This window comes from Mandrillus leucophaeus, unplaced genomic scaffold (genome assembly GCF_000951045.1).
Source record: "Mandrillus leucophaeus isolate KB7577 unplaced genomic scaffold, Mleu.le_1.0 Scaffold402, whole genome shotgun sequence".
NCBI classification, from domain to species: domain Eukaryota; kingdom Metazoa; phylum Chordata; class Mammalia; order Primates; family Cercopithecidae; genus Mandrillus; species Mandrillus leucophaeus.
In genome coordinates this window covers 640,467-657,608 of record NW_012104277.1, presented here as the reverse complement: position 1 = coordinate 657,608, position 17,142 = coordinate 640,467, and the positions used below count along the sequence as shown (strand labels likewise).

Sequence of the window (17,142 nt, the reverse complement as noted above, 5' to 3'; positions counted from 1 at the left end):
AAAAAAAAAAAAAAAAAGGAAAAGGAAAGAAAAGAAACAAGGGCAGGAACCACAGTCTGGTGCCCTCAAAGCTGCCTTGAGGGACTCACAAGATGGCACAATGTTGGGTGAAGTTCTTGAGGGGAAAAGGCAGGAAAGGAACTGAGCCCTCACAACAACAGCAGCATTCTTTTGGTGGAGATGGCATTCTCCCAGACCTCTTAATTCCTCTCTCAGACCTTGGACTACCTGTCGCCCATCCCTTTCTGGCCTACATTTCCCAGCACCAGCTCTCCAGCACGGCACTTTGGACCTCGGCTGCCCTCACCAGACCCAACTCTTTTCTGCAGCCTGCTGACCTCGTGGCCCCCTAGGTTCAGGTACTGATTTGAGGTTCTCAGGAGGTGCTGGCTGAGGAGGGGTGGGGACCATGCCTACCAGTTGCCACAGGAAAACAGAAATCTAGTAAGAGAAGTCTGAGGTATAGTGTAATTCCTTCTCCCTCACAAATGTAGCCCAAGGAAGATTAAAAACTTATTTAAAGCCGGGTGCTGTGGCTCACGCCTGTAATCCTAGCACTCTGGAAGGCCGTGGTGGAAGGATCACTTGAGGCCAGGAGTTCAAGACCAGCCTGGACAACATGGTGAAACCCTGTCTCTACTAAAAATATAAAAATGAGCTGGGCATGGTGGCGGGAGCCTGTAATCCCAGTTACAGGAGAATCGCTTGAATCCAGGAGCCAGAGGTTGCAGTGAGCTGAGACTGTGCCACTGCACTCCAGCCTGGATGACAGAGGGAGACTGTCTCAAAAAAAATTAAAAATAAAAATTTATTTGCGATCAGCTAGCATGATGGAACTGCCACTAGGATTCAGAACTCCTGATGACCAGGCCAAAAGGTTTTCTACTGTGCCAAGATTTCCTGCAGCCAAATTGCAGGAAAATAGATGTTGAAGGAGTTTGGGAGCCCTATGGGTCTAGGACTATGATGTGCCATGTGGCCGACTTTGGGAAAGTACCTAAAGATAAGGTTCCTTAGATGTTCACCTTAGCTGACCTGCGCTGAATGAATGGAGGGGGCAGAGAACTGAGAGCTTCCTTTCACCCAGCTCAAGTTACTTCTTGTCTTCCCAGTCATCTGACCCAGCTCCACCCTCAGCACCAACGGATCTTGCAGCAGCAGCAGCACAGTCAAACACCAAGGTACAGCCCAGACCAGGAGCAGGGTTGAGGGAAACCCATCTGCATGCTGGGTCTCCCCTTGTGGCCAGTCGTCTCCCTCAAAGCTCCCATTTGGTGGTTAAAACTCTCATGCTGTTGCCCACCTCTGTGCTTGCTCCATCCTTCCCAGAGAGCCCCACTTCCTGCTCACCACACTCCTTAGGAAGTGGCAGTGGTGGGTAAGTCTAAAGGGTTGTTCTTCCTGGCTTAAAGTCCCCCAGCCAAGAAGCCTTGGTGTCAGCAGCCAGACCCCTATGCTAACCTCATGACCAGAAAAGAGAAGGACTGGGTGATAAAAGTGCAGATGGTGCAACTGCAGAGTATAAACCCCCGCCTGGATGATTACTACTACCAGGTGAGCCCCGCAGTACTCAGCCCTGCCTCTGACCTTGGGTCAAATGGGCCTGGACTCCCGGGCCCTCTCTGATCCTCTCTTCTGCTCATAGAGTTCATGTCTGTTCAGGTGGGAGAGAGAATCACTACGGGATGGGGGCCATATTTCTAAAATTGACATCCCAAGCTCATTTCTCTCTCTCCTCCTCCGTTTCAGCCAACTGATTATTTCCAGTTCCCCAAACACACTTAGGTTTTGTCTCCACTCTTTGCTAAGAATTTTCCCTGTTCACCCAGGAAATATGGACTTTCCCACCTTTGTATGCTTAGAAATGTCTTGTTATATTCATCTACTTTCACTTTTTAGATCTAAAGCACAGGGATGTTACAAATAGTGGGATTCAGTTTGTTTAACTGAACAAACAACAGCAGACATTTTCACTCATTTTTCCCTGCTTCCTTCTGTCTTGATTCATGGGGCAAGTCTTTGTCCACAAGTTTCTGGGTTGTCTAGGCTATTGTGGTTTTTTTGTTTTGTTTGTTTTTGAAACAGAGTCTCCCACTGTCATCCAGGCTGGAGTGCAGTGGCACAGTCTCAGCTCATTGCCACCTCCACCTCCAGGGTTCAGATGATTCTCCTGCCTCAGCCTCCCAAGTAGCTGGGATTACAGGCATGCACCACCATACGCAGCTAATTTTTGTATTTTTAGTAGAGACGGGGTTTCACCATGTTGGCCAGGCTGGTCTTGAACTTCTGACCTCAAGTGATCCACCCACCTCAGCCTCCCAAAGTGCTGAGATTACAGGTGTGAACAACTGAGCAACTGTGCCCGGCTAGCTGTTTCACTTTCACTTCAACATCTGTGAGCCTCCCATCCAGGGCCCCATCCTTATTCCCTTCTCATTTACATTAGGTATTTTTCCTTTCTTTCCACCAAGCTTCAAAAGCCCTCCGTTTTCTGCAAGGGTCACTGAAAGTGAAATAGTTTTGTACTCTCACCTTTTTGGCATTGCTTCTAAACAAAAGAGCCGTTTTCAAATCCTTGTTTGGCTTGTCAGTGGATTTTAGTTTAGGATTTCTCAACTTTAAGAAAATGTCAGAGCTGCTGAGTGAATCCACAGAAGTATAAAACTGGCCTAGAGGGCAACCGACAAACACATCCCTATGGCTAGTTCTGTTCTTCAACCTCTGGATGGCCCTCATATCATCAGATAACTGATTTTTAGAAAGCACAGGTGAGGTCACAAGATTAAATGGGGAAGTGGGGAGGACAGGTGGTATGCAGTGTGTGTACTAGGGCATGAGGAATGCAGGAAGGTTACAGACGCTGGAACAGGTTTGCTCACTGGCTCTCCACTTTGCTCTCTGCCCTTTCATCAGACTTGGTGGTGGTACCTAGTCTTTAAGTATTTGGTATGTGAATTCCAAGATGGGTGATGTGGGGCCCAGGGTGCTTAAGACACTTTAGAATAACTGCAAGGAGGGCCTAAGGTATCAGCATCATTTCTGGAATGATTGTTGTAGGAAAGAGTGTTAAGAGGCTGTGCTTGTCTGGGCACAGTGGCTCGCCCCGTAATCCCAGCACTTTGGGAGGCCAAGGCGGGCTGATTGCTTGAGTCCAGGAGTTCAAGACCAGCCTGGGCAACATGGTGAAATCCTATCTCTACAAAAATACAAAAATTAGCCAGGCATGGTAGCACACGCCTGTGGCCCCAGCTACTGAGGAGGCTGAAGTGGGAGGATCACTTGAGCCAGGGAGGTTGCAGTGAGCCAGAGATTGTGCCACTGCACTCCAGCTGGGTGACAGAGGGAAACCCTGTGTCAAACAACAAAACTTATAACACACACACAAAAAAAACTTAAGAGGCTGCACTTGAGAAACTTAATTCTAAGGTCAAAAGATGAATATAGAGTTTTGTTTTTTTGTTTCCTATTCCATGCATTCTCAGGAATATTACCAGAAGCTAGAGAAGAAGCAGGTAGACGAAGAGCTACTCGGACGAAGAAACCAGGTTGAGTCCCTCAAGCTGGTAACGCCTTACATTCAGAAAGCAGAGGCTTATGAGTCCGGTAGGGTCAGGGCTGGCCTGCTGACTTGGGCTGGGCATCTGAGTGGACAGAGCGTGGGAAGAGGGAGGGAAATGTGCCTCTCTTCTCATGCAGTAGTCCGAATCGAGGGTTCCCTGGGCCAGGTAGCTGTGTCGACGTGCTTCAGCCCTCGCCGAGCTATTGATGCTGTACCCCATGGAACTCAAGAGCAGGTGGGAGCATTATCTTCCCAGACCTTTTTCTCTCCCCTTTGGAAGGTTTCTAGCCTTTCCAGCTCAATCTCTAGCTAGTCAGGGGCCTGGGCTGGGGCTGTGGCAGTGGCAGTATAGCTGATAGCTGGCGACTCTCTTCTCCTAGGATATAGAAGCTGCAAGCAGTCAGAGGCTTCGGGTGTTATACCGGATTGAGAAGGTGAGATATCAGTTCTTTAGGGACGAGTTCCGAACCTACCTTTGAGAATGAGATAGTACCCAAATTTACCTCTTTTTCCACCCTCAAATTCCCAGATGTTCCTTCAGTTACTAGAAATAGAGGAGGGCTGGAAGTATAGGCCTCCACAGCCCTGCTTTTCTGAGCAGCAAAGCAACCAGGTTGAGAAGCTCTTCCAGACCTTAAAGACCCAGGAGCAGAACAACCTGGAGTGAGTGTGGGAGGGTTCCACCTCAGCCCAGGTAGGGAAGGAGCAGCAAAGACACTGGTCTTGCTTCTGCCTCTGCTTTCTGGCATGTATCCCTCTCCTCGATGCAGAGTTCTGAAAATGTTCCCCTCTCTCCCTTGTAGGGAGGCAGCAGATGGCTTCCTGCAGGTGCTCTCTGTGAGGAAGGGGAAGGCCCTGGTGGCCCGGCTGCTCCCCTTCCTGGCCCAGGATCAGGCTATTACCATTCTTTTGGCTATCACCCACCATCTGCCCCTCCTGGTCCGGAGGGATGTGGCTGATCAGGTACTGTGGCATTGAGTGGAGAAGAGGATGGTCTCCTGAATAGGTTAGGGGTCATATCTCCCCTCCAGTCCCCACATGTCCCAGAGATGCCAGAGAAGGTGCTGGGTGCAGTGAGGGATGCTGGCCTTGCCACCCTCGGGCAAGAAAGTTACAGAACTATTACAGGAACAGTGGATCATCTTTAGGTACAACAAACAAAAAGCAACAGGTGTATGGTCGCACAGGTGTCAGTGTGCTGAGGAGGTCTGAGTAAAAAATTAGGACGCCCTGATAAATGTTGAGCCCCTATCTACTTTTCTTAGAGAAGGCATCCTAGGACGAGTAGGTACTGAAGGTGTCAGTGTTGGGGATGGAGAGTCATAGTGGTGACAAGCCCGGTAAGTAACCTCACCAAGATGTGCCAAAGACAGTCAGCGATGGAAGGGCCTGTGGAGGCAAGGTAAGGGGAGGGGAAGTTGTAGTGGGATTCGGGAGGTGCTTACTGATCTTCTTGCAGGCCCTACAAATGTTATTCAAACCTCTGGGCAAATGTATCAGTCACTTGACCCTCCATGAACTCCTCCAAGGACTTCAGGGATTAATGCTGTTGCCACCTGGCTCCTCAGAGCGGCCAGTCACCGTGGTGCTTCAGAATCAGGTAACATGTCTAGGAGGCTTTTTTCCATAGATGGCTTCCAGGTTGGTATCACTGATAAGGGGTAAGTTGGGGGACAGTCTCATCTCTCCACAAATCTTATCCTCTGCAGTGCCTCTCAATTTCTAGTAAGCACAGGATCACCTGGTCAGCTTATTAAACCTAGCTCCTTGGTCCCACTCAGTCATTCAGTGGGTCTGGGGTGGGGCCCATGTGCCGGCTCTGTTTTTCTAATAAGCTCCCTGATTTTTGCTAATGTGAGCCTCCAGAGCAGGTCTCCAAACTCTTGTGTACCTCTGTCAGTAAAAAACATTCTAAACCACACTACCCGTGTGTTTATAAACCAAATGTAACACTAGTAATAATAGGTACATAATAAATATTTTTATTTTTTAGATAGTGTCACTCTGTCACCCAGGCTGCAGTGCAGTGGCACGATCTTGGCTCGCTGCAACCTCTATCTCCTGGGTTCAAGTGATTCTCCTGCCTCAGCCTCCAAAGTAGCTGGGATTACAAGTGTGTGCCACCACACCCAGCTAAGTTTTGTATTTTTAGTAGAGACATGGTTTCACCATGTTGGCCAGGCTGGTCTTGAATGCCTAACTTTAAGTGATCCGCCCGCCTCGGCCTTCCAAAGTGCTGGAATTACGGGCATGAGCCACTGCACCCGGCCAATAGGTATATAATAAATATAAGATAGAAAATTTTAAAGAAAAGACTCTAGATGTGAAAATTTTGATACTGTCTTTTAATATCCCAGTGGATTATCTCGTGTATGCCACACTGAAGGTCTTTGCTTAAAGAAGTGCCTCTTAAAGTGGAGTCCACAGACTACCTGCCTCAGATTCCTGGAGGCATTCCTAACCTCCTACTCCTAGGAGTCAAGCCTAGAAATATGCATTTAATCAGCTCTCCAAGAGTGTCTTTTGGAAAAGTTCAGAGCAGTGATTCCTATGGAAAGGTTAGAGAGTTCTTTGGCTCACCAGTGTAAAACCTGACAGCCCTTGTGCATATCTTGGGCTCCATCTCTAAATATTAACCTGTCCTTTAGTTGGGAAGATAAGAGTCAGGAAAGCACCAAATGCTGAGAGTGAACTCATTTTGTGCTGGAATATATGTATGTCCCTTGCAGTTTGGAATATCTTTGCTCTATGCCCTACTGAGTCATGGGGAGCAGCTGGTATCGCTGGATTCTTCCCTAGAGGAACCCAACAGTGACCATACAGCTTGGTAAGATCATAAAGGCCTTGTAAATACTATCTCAGTACCCCTGGGATGTGCAGACTGAACCAGATGAAGTATTTCCTGAGGCATTTCAAGTACTGAGGAGGAGGCTGGATAGAGAAAGAAGTAGCAGTGTTGTAGCTGTTCTGCTTTTTTTTTTTTAATAGTGCCCTAGAGTTTTGGTTTCTTCTAGGAGGCAGTATAACATGGTACCTAAGGGGACAAGCTTTAGAGTTTAAAAAGACCTAGGTTTGAATTCTGACTGTATCACTCACTAGCAATATAACTTTAGGGCAAGTTCTTTCACTTCTCACTTCTCTTAGTTTGTTTCTTTATCTACAAACTAGGGCTGATGGTATTAACCCCTCATAGTTCTTAAGATTAAATAGGAAGGGAAATATGTAAAGCACTAAGCATTGCTTGGCATGTAGCAAACATGCAAATGTTACCTCTGAATTGCTACCTGGGGGTGGGGGACAATGGTAGTAGCAATGGAAAGATAATAACCTTGGCCCTGAGTCTGTTTCTTAAGCAAATTTATTTGCTTATATTTATATTTATGCTCTCTAGGACAGACATGGTGGTTCTGATTGCCTGGGAAATAGCCCAAATGCCTACAGCCTCTCTGGCAGAACCCCTAGCTTTCCCCAGCAACCTACTTCCCCTGTTCTGTCACCACGTGGACAAACAATTGGTTCAGCAGCTGGAGGCCAGGATGGAGTAAGTCATCACAGAAACAAGGTCAAAGTCCCTTGTTCAAGCCCAATCTATGTTCTGTTACTTGCTTCACTACTTCCTTCTTTTAAATTATGAGCATGAAGGAACATGTGCTTTTAGAAGTGGTTCTACACACTGACATTTACTGTGTAATCAGTCTTGACCAAGTCTTCAGCCACCCTTTCATTGGAGGCGCTTTGGTCATTTATAGTGCTAAGCTATTTGAAGGCAAGAATTAGTTTAAGAACCTGAATTATTCATTCATTCAAGAAATACTTGAGGGACAACTATTCCAGGATATAGGCATGAATAACATGGTCATCTCTGTCCTCAGAATTACTGCTAGAGTCAGATACTAGTCAAATCATATAAATGCTTGCAAAGTAGAATTGTGCTTGCAGTTAACACCTGTTCTCTTTATAGGTTTGCCTGGATCTACTGATCTGTTTGTTCTGGAATACATATATGTGGGAAGCTGAATCATCAGACACTAGCTGTATAGACTGTATTTACAGGGATCCAGAGAGTCTGAAGACATTTCTTAAGCCTTTATATATTGGAGAACCCTTCCCCAAACATTTTCATATCCTTTCTTCAAAAATCTAAATGATGTGCCTAAAAATAAGACATGGCATAATCAGGTATAATTAAAGAGATAATAGAATGATGTGTTGGAACTTGCTTGTAAGTTAAAACCCGTAATGAAGGTTATCTTATGTGTGAGTGCTCCAGGAATGTCCTTTTGCTTTTCTTTAAGATAGGGTGTTACTCTGTCACTCACGTGGAAGTGCAGTGGCACCATCATGGCTCACTGCCTCCAGGCTCAAGTGATCCTCCCACCTCACTCTTCTGAGTAGCTTGGATTACAAGCATGTGACACCACACCCAGTTAGTATTTAAAAAAAATTTTTTTTTGGCCAGGCGCAGTGGCTCATGACTGTAGTCCCAGCACTCCGGGAGGCCAAGGCGGGCGGATCACCTGAGGGTCGGGAGTTTGAGACCAGCCTGACCAATGTGAAGAAACTGCGTCTCTACTAAAAATACAAAATCAGCCAGGCATGGTGGCACATGCTTGTAATCCCAGCTACTTCGAGGCTGAGGCAGGAGAATCGCTTGAACCCTGGAGGCAGAGGTTGGAGGTTGCAGTAAGCCAAGACTGCGCCACTGTACTCCAGCCTGGCCAACAAGAGCAAAACTGTCTCTAAAAAAATTTTTAATTTTTTTTGTAGAGACAAGGGCCTCCCTATGTTGGCAAGGGTGGGCTCCAGTGATCCTCCCAACTTGGCCTCCCAAAGTGCTGGGATTTACAGGCATGAGAAGAATGTCCTGATTATAAGGGACAAGGCCTTGTAGCTAACACAAGTGTAACCTTTGAAATTGCTTTAACGTTGCCATTTTTTATAGAGAGAAAACTGCCCCAGCTAAGCTTAGAAGGTTGACTATATCTCCCTTGTGATATAAAATGTTTGGTTTCAGCCGGGCACGGTGGCTCACATCTGTAATCTTAGCACTTTGGGAGGCTGGGATGGGTAATTCACCTGAGGTCAGGAATTCGAAACCAGCCTGGCCAACATGGTGAAACCCCGTCTCTACTAAAATACAAAAATTTAGCTGGGTGTGGTGTGTGCCTGTAATCCCAGCTACTGGGGAGGCTGAGGAAGGAGAATTGCTTGAGCCCGGGAGGCAGAAGTTGCAGTGAGTTGAGATTCCGCCACTGCACTCCAGTCTGGGTGACACAGCAAGACTCCATCTCAAAAAAAAAAAAAAAAGTTTGCTTTTATTTTGACAAATAAGGTCATGCATTGATCAACAAATGCTGGAGTACCTTTCATGAAACGGGCACTGTTTTAGGTACTAGCAAGGACAGTGGTGAGCAACAAAGTCCTTGCTCTTTTGAAGTTTACATTCTGATTGGACAGGAACTGGCAGAAAATATCAAGTAGTGATAAATACTATGATTAAAAACAAAACAAGGTGAGAGACTGCAGTAAAAGGGACTTTAGGTTGAATGGCTTAGGGAGGCCTGTCAATAGAGGTTACATTTATGCGGAAATGTTCTGAACGTGGCAAATGTGTTAAGGTACAGCTACAGCTGTCTTTTAGGAGACTTTACCAAAATGCCTATTCAACTCCTCTTCTCACCTCAAACCCGTTGCTCCTTCCTCTTGATCTTGGATCATACTTCTCTGAGAAAACAGACAGGAGCTCTACCATCTCCACCCCTTACTTACCCCATCTCTCTGTTACAATGGATATTATTTGACTTCAACTTTCGGGTCAACACCCTCACTATGGATCCACACTGTAAGACTTGATCCATGCTACCAAGGAAATGGCACCACCCCAGAGCCTGTAAGCAAACAGCACAATAAGAAAAGCGAAGAAAAGAGGCAGGAACTGGGTTCAAGGGGAGCTGGAGGCAGCTGGACCAAGAAGGCAAAGGGTAATGCACAGAGCGAGAACGGCTGCAACGGCCTGCTAGGCTAGGTTAGGCCTTCAAGCATGCCAGGGTAGTTAAGCAGAGTGCGATTGGGGCCAGAGCAGTTGTGGCTTTGCTATAGAGGCTGGTACTGCCCCCCACAGGAAAGGAATGGAACCGACCGGAGACAGCCGAGAGGTCTCCGCGGGAGTCACGAGGCCCAGCGTGAGCCGCTCCGTACACCGCGCATGCCCACGCCGCAATCAGGTTCCGGCGAAAGTGCCCGGAAGTAACGGCCGGGCCAAGATGGCTGCAGAGGAGGGAGCCGGCAGTGCTGCTTCCGCCGGCGGTAGCCGGGGCGCCGCGGCCATAGGGCGGGTTCTACCGATGCTGTTGGTGCCGGCCCCCGCCGAGGCGATGGGGCAGCTGGGCTCCCGGGCGCAGCTGCACACACAGCAGGAGGCTCTGGGGAGCCTGACGGCTGCGGGCAGCCTCCAGGTGCTTTCTTTGGCGCCTGGCAGCCGGGGCCGGGGTCGCTGCTGCCTGGAGGGCCCCTTCTGGCAGTAAGTGCTGAGGGAGAGCTGGGCCGTTGGGGGAGTCCAGAGGGCTCACGCCGTGGCCTCCCTGCAACCATAGAGGTGGCGGGAGAAGTGTGACAGCCGCAGGAAACGGCCCAGAGACGAGCCTGGTTTCCTCTCAGAACCTTTCCCCCGACCTGAAGCGCTTGCCTCGTTGCATTGCGGCAGGCCGGCTCCCCTGTTCCGGGTGGGCGGAGACGGCGTCCAGCTCCTCTGCCACCTGCGGCGAACCCGGAACAGTCTCAGCTGAGGCGCTGATTCTTTATCAACACAGGTTGATTAACTGTCATAGGGTCGAGTCCCATGCCCATTTCGTCTTTCAGTTAAAGATGCCAGCTGAGGATCATCTCTAATTTGAATCGTCCTGGTACTTTTTTCATGTCCTTGAAATTAATAGCGTTTTTCTTCACATGTAGTCCTCTTCTTCAAGGACAGAGTCCAGTTTGTCCCTTCACTTATTCAACAAATATTGTGTGCCTGCTGTTACATAGGAGCAGTGTCTAAAAAGTTAAGACACTTCTTTCTTGCGAGGCGCGCATGTTTGGGGAAGACAAACATGTGATTACAATAATGCGTTACTTTGTACTTCTGTAACCTTGGTTCAGTACTTAAGAGTTTACATCATAAAGTTTGGGAATGCCCTGTTAGTGTTTTGAGTGGGCTGCCTTTTTTTTTTTTTTTTTTTTTTTTTTAAGATAAGGTCGCTGTCGCCCAGGCTGAAGTGTAGTGGCTCAGTCACGGCTCACGGCAGCCAGCTTTGACTTCTTGGGCTCAGCCTCCCCTGTAGCTACGATTACAGGTGTGCACCACCAGGCCTGGCTAATTTTTCTATTTTTTTGTAGAGATGAGGTCTCACTGTGCTACCTAGGCTAGTCTCAAACTCCCGGGCTCAAATGATCCCACATCTCCCTGCCAAAGTGTTGGCATTACAGGCGTGAGCCACTGAGCCCAACCTGTCCTTTAATAATTATTAATAGTAAGTATTTTCACAACTCTCTCTTTGAGACGGGTAGCTGAAAGCTGTCTTATTCATCTTGGAATCTCCATCTCCTCTAACAGCTCCTGACATTTAGAGATTCGTTTGATAAATCGGTGAATGCTTAACTCTTCTGGGTTTGTCTTCTCTATCCTTGATGTCTAGTTGCTAGAAGAGGAATCTGCATTTAGTTTATAAACTATTATAAACTAAGTTATTTATAAACTAGTTTAGGGGAAGTTAGTTTATTTAGCAGTATCAAGTACCTATGAATGTGGCTCTGTAAAGAGAGGAATGGGACAGAAAGAAAAGCAGAAATCTTTAGGTGTTTGAGAACCCAACAGAGAAGGTAAGACATACCCAGATGAAATAAAGGGGGCATTCTTATGCTAGTTCATGAAATTAGAGGGGAGGAGGACCAAGAAAGGACTTTTTAATTTTTTTATTTGAATTGAATTTTAATTCAGTTAAAATACTTCATAGGGTAAAAATAAGGGCATGTTTTTAGTATTTAGAGTTTACTTCCTACTTTTTCAAAGTACATAGACCTTTTTTATATTGTTGAAATTACATCATATATCTTGTTTATTGCCTTGAAAATTTCCTGTCTTTCCATGTGGCAATATTGTCCCTATGCTAATGATGTACTCGACCTTTTAAGTATATCTTAGTTTAACTTTTGTTTATTTTGACATTTAGGTTTTCTACATTTATCAATATGAAGTCAGAAACGTGTCATTTTTTTATCTAATAAGGACATAATACTGTAATAGTATAAAACTACTGCAGTATTATAAAATCCATAGTTTTATTACTAATTGAATTAAATCATGTATGTACCACAGTAGTTTTATATACTACTCCAGAAGTATAAAACTTGCTACTTCTGTAGAAAAAGCAAGTTTCTTAAAAGATGAAATTTTATCAGCATGGTATAGCCTCACCTCTTTCCATTGTGTTATTTTCAGGTTTGGGGCTTTTATTTGTAATATGTAATTTAATTTTAATATTTAATTTGAAGCTGAAACACCATCAGTCTTGCCAGTGTTGTTATTTTGACATTACAGTTTAAGAATTCCATAACTGTACTGTTTAGGAATGGTAGTCATTAGCTACATGTGGCTGTTAAAGTAAAAAATTTGGTTCCTCAGTTGCCCCACATTTCAAGTGTTCAGTAGCTGCATGTGGCTATTGACTACTGTATTGGGCAATGCTAATATAAAACTTTTCCATCACAGAAGGTTCTATTAGGCAAAGTTTTTCAAGATTTTGGAATCGTCAGTCTATAAATACAAATAATCACCTTCTTTTTAAAAGTCAAAACATTTAGGTTATCAAAAGCCTGTTTTATTGTAAATACCGCCTCATATGAATAATATACATATTTTATTGTTGATACCTACCCTTGATCATGACAGTTTGTTTAAACATATTAGTTGGGATTAAAGATGAAAGAATAAAAGGAGCTATCATTTCTTGCTCTGAGCCCCACATTTTTGTTTTTTACCACCCACTCCTGTAGTTTTGTGTTGGTGTAAAAGGGAAGCAGGAAGAGGAGGGAGGTCCTAGAGCAGTTTATGTTCTCTTAAATTGAAGTGTAGAATGAATGCTACCTGGTCAACGAAACTGTTCTCTACTTATTCAGCCCTTCTACCCCCACCATTGTGAGTAAATATTATTGCGCATATAGAATACAATAAATCTAAACTTTTTTCTTAGCTTTATATGGGAGGATTCTCGTAACAGCAGCACACCAACTGACAAGCCCAAACTGCTCGCTCTTGGTGAAAATTATGAACTGCTTATCTATGAATTTAATTTGAAAGATGGAAGATGTGATGCAACCATTTTGTATAGCTGTAGTGGGGAGGCATTGCAAAAGCTCATTGAAGATCAAGATATCAGTAAGTATCTACAGGTGGTCTTTCAGCGTATTTAAATTTGTGACATTATCATGTAGTTATATACTTCAGGAAAAGTTCTCATAGATGTGAAATCAGGTCTACACTGTCCGATATAGTAGTCACTAGGCAGATGGGGCTATTGAGTACTTAAAATGTGGTTAATATGAATTAAGATGTACTTTGTGTCATATGCATATTAGATTTTGAAGACTTAATACTAAAAAGTGAAGTATCTCAATTTTTGTATTTAATTACATTTCAAAATATGAAATACTTTGGATATAAGCTAATGTATATTATTAAAATTAATTTCACCTGTTTCTTATGGCTACCAGAAAATTTTATTTATTTTTATTTTATTTTATTTTTTTGAGACAGAGTCTCACTCTGTCACCCAGTCTGGAGTGCAGTGGTGTCATCTTAGCTCACTGCAACCTTCGCTTCCCCAGTTCAAGCGATTCTCGTGCCTCATCCTCCCGAGTAGCTCGAACTACAGGTGCCCGCCACCACACCTGGCTAATTTTTATATTTTTAGTAGAGGCAGGGTTTCGCCATGTTGGCCAGGCTGGTCTCAAACTCCTAACCTCAAGTGATCCGCCCACGTGGGCCTCCCAAAGTGCTGAGATTACAGGTGTGAGCCACCCCTGCTAGAAAATTTTAAGGCATGTATGTGGCTTACATTATATTTCTATTTGACAGTGCTGATCTACACTGCTTATAGAGCTGTTGACTGCAGGGAGCAGAAATCAAAGCACTCAGGCCTCTTTTTAAAGCAGTAACATACTCTTCACCCTTGATTATAAGGTTTCTTCTTTTTTTCTTTTTTTTTTAAAAAAAGGCCGGGTACAGTGGCTCATGCCTGTAATCCCAGCACTTTGGGAGGCCAAGGCGGGCGGATCATGAGGTCAGGAGATCAAGACCATCCTGGCTAACACAGTGAAACCCCATCTCTACTGAAAATATAAAAAATTAGCCGGGTGTGGTGGTGGGCGCCTGTAGTCCCAGCTACTCGGGAGGCTGAGGCAATAGAATGGTGTGAACCCGAGAGACGGAGCTTGCAGTGAGCCGAGATCACGCCACTGCACTCCAGCCTGGGTGACAGAGTGAGACTCCGTCTCAAAAAAAACAACAACAAAAAAATGTGATTGTTCTTATGGGGTCCCATGGACAAGTTGATTTTTTTGAATATTCCTTCTAGTGTGCTATCAGAGTAGCATAAACGGAACCAGAGACATTGCAGGCCATCTTTATTCATCCTCTTACCCACTTCCCAATGACTACTTCCTTAGGTGGGTGTGAACCATAACTGCGTAGAGTTAGACTAAGTCTAGTTCCTTTTTTGTTTTACTTTTTTGTTAGGTTTATAAAATCAAATGTACCAGTTGTAAAATTGTGACCAATGAGTTTGAAATAATATCCTTTTGTTTTGTAGGTATTTCCTTACTGTCTTTGAGAATCCTGTCATTTCACAATAACACATCATTGTTGTTCATCAACAAATGTATCATCCTACATATTATATTTCCTGAAAGAGATGCTGCAATTAGAGTACTCAACTGTTTCACACTACCTTTGCCTGCACAGGCAGTGGACATGATTATTGACACGCAGCTCTGCAGAGGAATTCTTTTTGTTTTGAGTAGTTTAGGCTGGATCTGTATCCTTGGTGGTAGAAGTGTTGATTGACATGTAGAGGAGAAAAATACCTAGAAAGATGAGCCTTTTTAGGCTTTAGTTTTGGGGGCTGGGATATAGGGAGCATGGTTAATTTTTCAGTAAAACTTTTCATGGAAAAAGATCCTCATAAACTTAAAATACTAAATTGTAATCTACTTTATATTCTATTTGAATATATAGGATATATACTATATATTATATTTTCCAGTATGTACATTTTTAGTAGTCTTAATCATATGAATTTGCGTTCTTTTAAAATTGTATATTCTCTTCTTTACCTATTTATTCAAAATGTATTTCTTGAATATCTACTGTGTGCTTAATGTGGCCAGACGTGGTGGCTCACGCCTGTAATCCCAGCACTTTGGGAGGCTGAGGTGGGTGGATAACAAGATCAGGAGTTCGAGACCAGCCTGGCCAATATGGTGAAACCCCATCTCTGCTAAAAATACAAAAAGGTTAGCTAGGCATGGTGGTGCATACCTGTAATCCCAGCTACTCAGGAGGCTGAGGCAGGAGAATTGCTTGAACCTGGGAGGCGGAGGTTGTAGTGAGCCCAGATGGTACCACTGCACTCCAACCTGGGCAACAGAGCGAGATGGTCTTAAAAAAAAAAAAGTGCTTATGTTGTGATACATATCTTTTCATGTGTAAATATAATCTACCTCTTGTCTCTAATGATGTTTCCATCGTATTAATGAATATTTGCTTAGCCATCGTTAATTTGATCTTGGAAAATATGGGTTCATTGTCTCCAGCAGATATATTGGTCATCAGCAAAATTATTCTGAAGATTTGACAAATTACCCTTTATGATTTTGAAACTTTAGTTTCTGAATTGAAAGAAGGTTTTTTATATTTTGTAATAGGTATATAATTTTTGCAAAAATATCATAAGTACTAGATTAACAATTTTTGTTGCCGGGTTATGGAACTGCACTGTCCAAAACAGTAGGCATTAAGCATATGTGGCTTTGAGCATATTAAATTGGCTAGCGTAACTTGGGAATTGAATTCTTAATTTTGTGTAATTAAAATTTTTTTCTTCTCCTGAGACAGGGTCTCACTCTCACCCAGGCTGGAGTGCAGTGGCGTAATCTTGGTTCACTGCAACCTCTGCCTCCTGGGCTCAAGCGATTCTCATGCCTTAGCCTCCCAAGTAGCTGAGACTATAGGCATGAGCCGCCATGCCCAGCTAATTTTTATTACTTTAGATTTAAAAGCTGATACTCAGTTCAGTCATTGGAGAAGTTTTAAGGATGTTTGTTACAACTTTACTTGTTCCAACTTTCAACCTTAAATTTTATGAAGTCTCAATACAGATCAGATATTTCTGATGAAAATTTAGTATCCAAATTAAGATGTGCTGTAAGTGTAAAATACCAGACTTTGAACATTTATACAAGAGAAAGAACATAAAATGCCTCAGTTTTTATACGGACTGCATGTTGATAATACTTTGGATAGACAGTATTGGGTTGCATAAAATATATTAGGTTTACCTCATCTCTTAGCCAGTGCTGTTAGAAAATAGTAGTGCCTCTGGGCGCGGCCCACAGTAGATGTTCAGCAGGTATTGTTGAAGAACTTGGTATCAGGTTCTTTATGGTACCACCAACTTCGTAGTCATCTGATTGTTATAATGGGGACTTGCCTCAGTTTTCAGTCTTCTTGTTACACCTACAAAATTGGAGTGATAAAGTCTATAGCTTTATCCCAACCTGTGCTTTAAATGGTTAGTCATACTTATAAAACTGGCATTTTCTTTTAACTCTAACTCAAAGACATTTTTGATGTTGTGGATGGTACATATGTAGCTCATGTGGATTTAGCACTTCACGAAGAAGATATGTGTAATGAGCAGCAACAGGAGCCAGCCAAAATTTCTTCATTTACTTCACTGAAAGTGTCTCAAGACCTCGATGTTGTAGTGATTGTCAGTTCATCCAACTCTGCAATTGCTCTTAACTTAAATTTGTATTTCAGGTATGTAGATGATGGCAGTTTCTAATATGAGGTAAATAATTGACTGATAAGAGGTTAAAAATATCCTTGTTAGTTTTTTTTTTTTTTTAAACTAGTGTTTCTTTTTCTATTCAGTTATATCATGTTCTAGCTAATACATTGTAAAGTAGTTACGGAATAATATGTATAAATGACCACTGGCCACCTTTGTATTTTTGCATATTCATCAAAGTTTTGATTTTGACTTATGTGTTATCATATATGGGTTATGTCATGTAAATCAAAATTACACAATTTTAAACCACAGTTTAGCACTTAATTGTATAGACATATTATTTGCCTAATTTTCTCATGTTTCCCATAGTTTATAAGCTCCTTGAGAACCCAAATTCATGATTTGTTCTTTAAATTCATCGTCAATGACTTTTTCTTCCAGTTTACCTTAGCTTTCCACCTCCACAGCCATTACCCAAGGCTTTGTCAGTATTTGAAGTCGGCCCACCCCCAAGTCACTACTTTTTACATC

General features: G+C 43.7%; 2 protein-coding genes across 2 annotated transcripts in view; both read left to right on the top strand.

Annotated features, from left to right (window-relative positions):
* Positions 1-7,764, top strand: part of PATL2 (protein associated with topoisomerase II homolog 2 (yeast)) — an 11,423-nt gene extending 3,659 nt beyond the window's left edge. Inside the window, exons 5-16 of the mRNA XM_011992085.1 lie at positions 217-359; positions 1,113-1,181; positions 1,413-1,554; positions 3,483-3,603; positions 3,697-3,794; positions 3,940-3,993; positions 4,089-4,222; positions 4,363-4,522; positions 5,019-5,159; positions 6,289-6,386; positions 6,951-7,100; positions 7,521-7,764. Coding sequence (XP_011847475.1) covers positions 217-359; positions 1,113-1,181; positions 1,413-1,554; positions 3,483-3,603; positions 3,697-3,794; positions 3,940-3,993; positions 4,089-4,222; positions 4,363-4,522; positions 5,019-5,159; positions 6,289-6,386; positions 6,951-7,100; positions 7,521-7,539 — 1,329 coding nt within the window. The 3' untranslated portion in view covers positions 7,540-7,764. The remainder of the gene's footprint in view (positions 1-216; positions 360-1,112; positions 1,182-1,412; positions 1,555-3,482; positions 3,604-3,696; positions 3,795-3,939; positions 3,994-4,088; positions 4,223-4,362; positions 4,523-5,018; positions 5,160-6,288; positions 6,387-6,950; positions 7,101-7,520) is intronic.
* Positions 7,765-9,797: 2,033 nt separating this feature from the next.
* The window catches only part of SPG11 (spastic paraplegia 11 (autosomal recessive)), a 121,616-nt gene continuing 114,271 nt past the window's right edge, over positions 9,798-17,142 (top strand). Inside the window, exons 1-4 of the mRNA XM_011992084.1 lie at positions 9,798-10,079; positions 12,790-12,974; positions 14,407-14,631; positions 16,436-16,637. Coding sequence (XP_011847474.1) covers positions 9,823-10,079; positions 12,790-12,974; positions 14,407-14,631; positions 16,436-16,637 — 869 coding nt within the window. The 5' untranslated portion in view covers positions 9,798-9,822. The remainder of the gene's footprint in view (positions 10,080-12,789; positions 12,975-14,406; positions 14,632-16,435; positions 16,638-17,142) is intronic.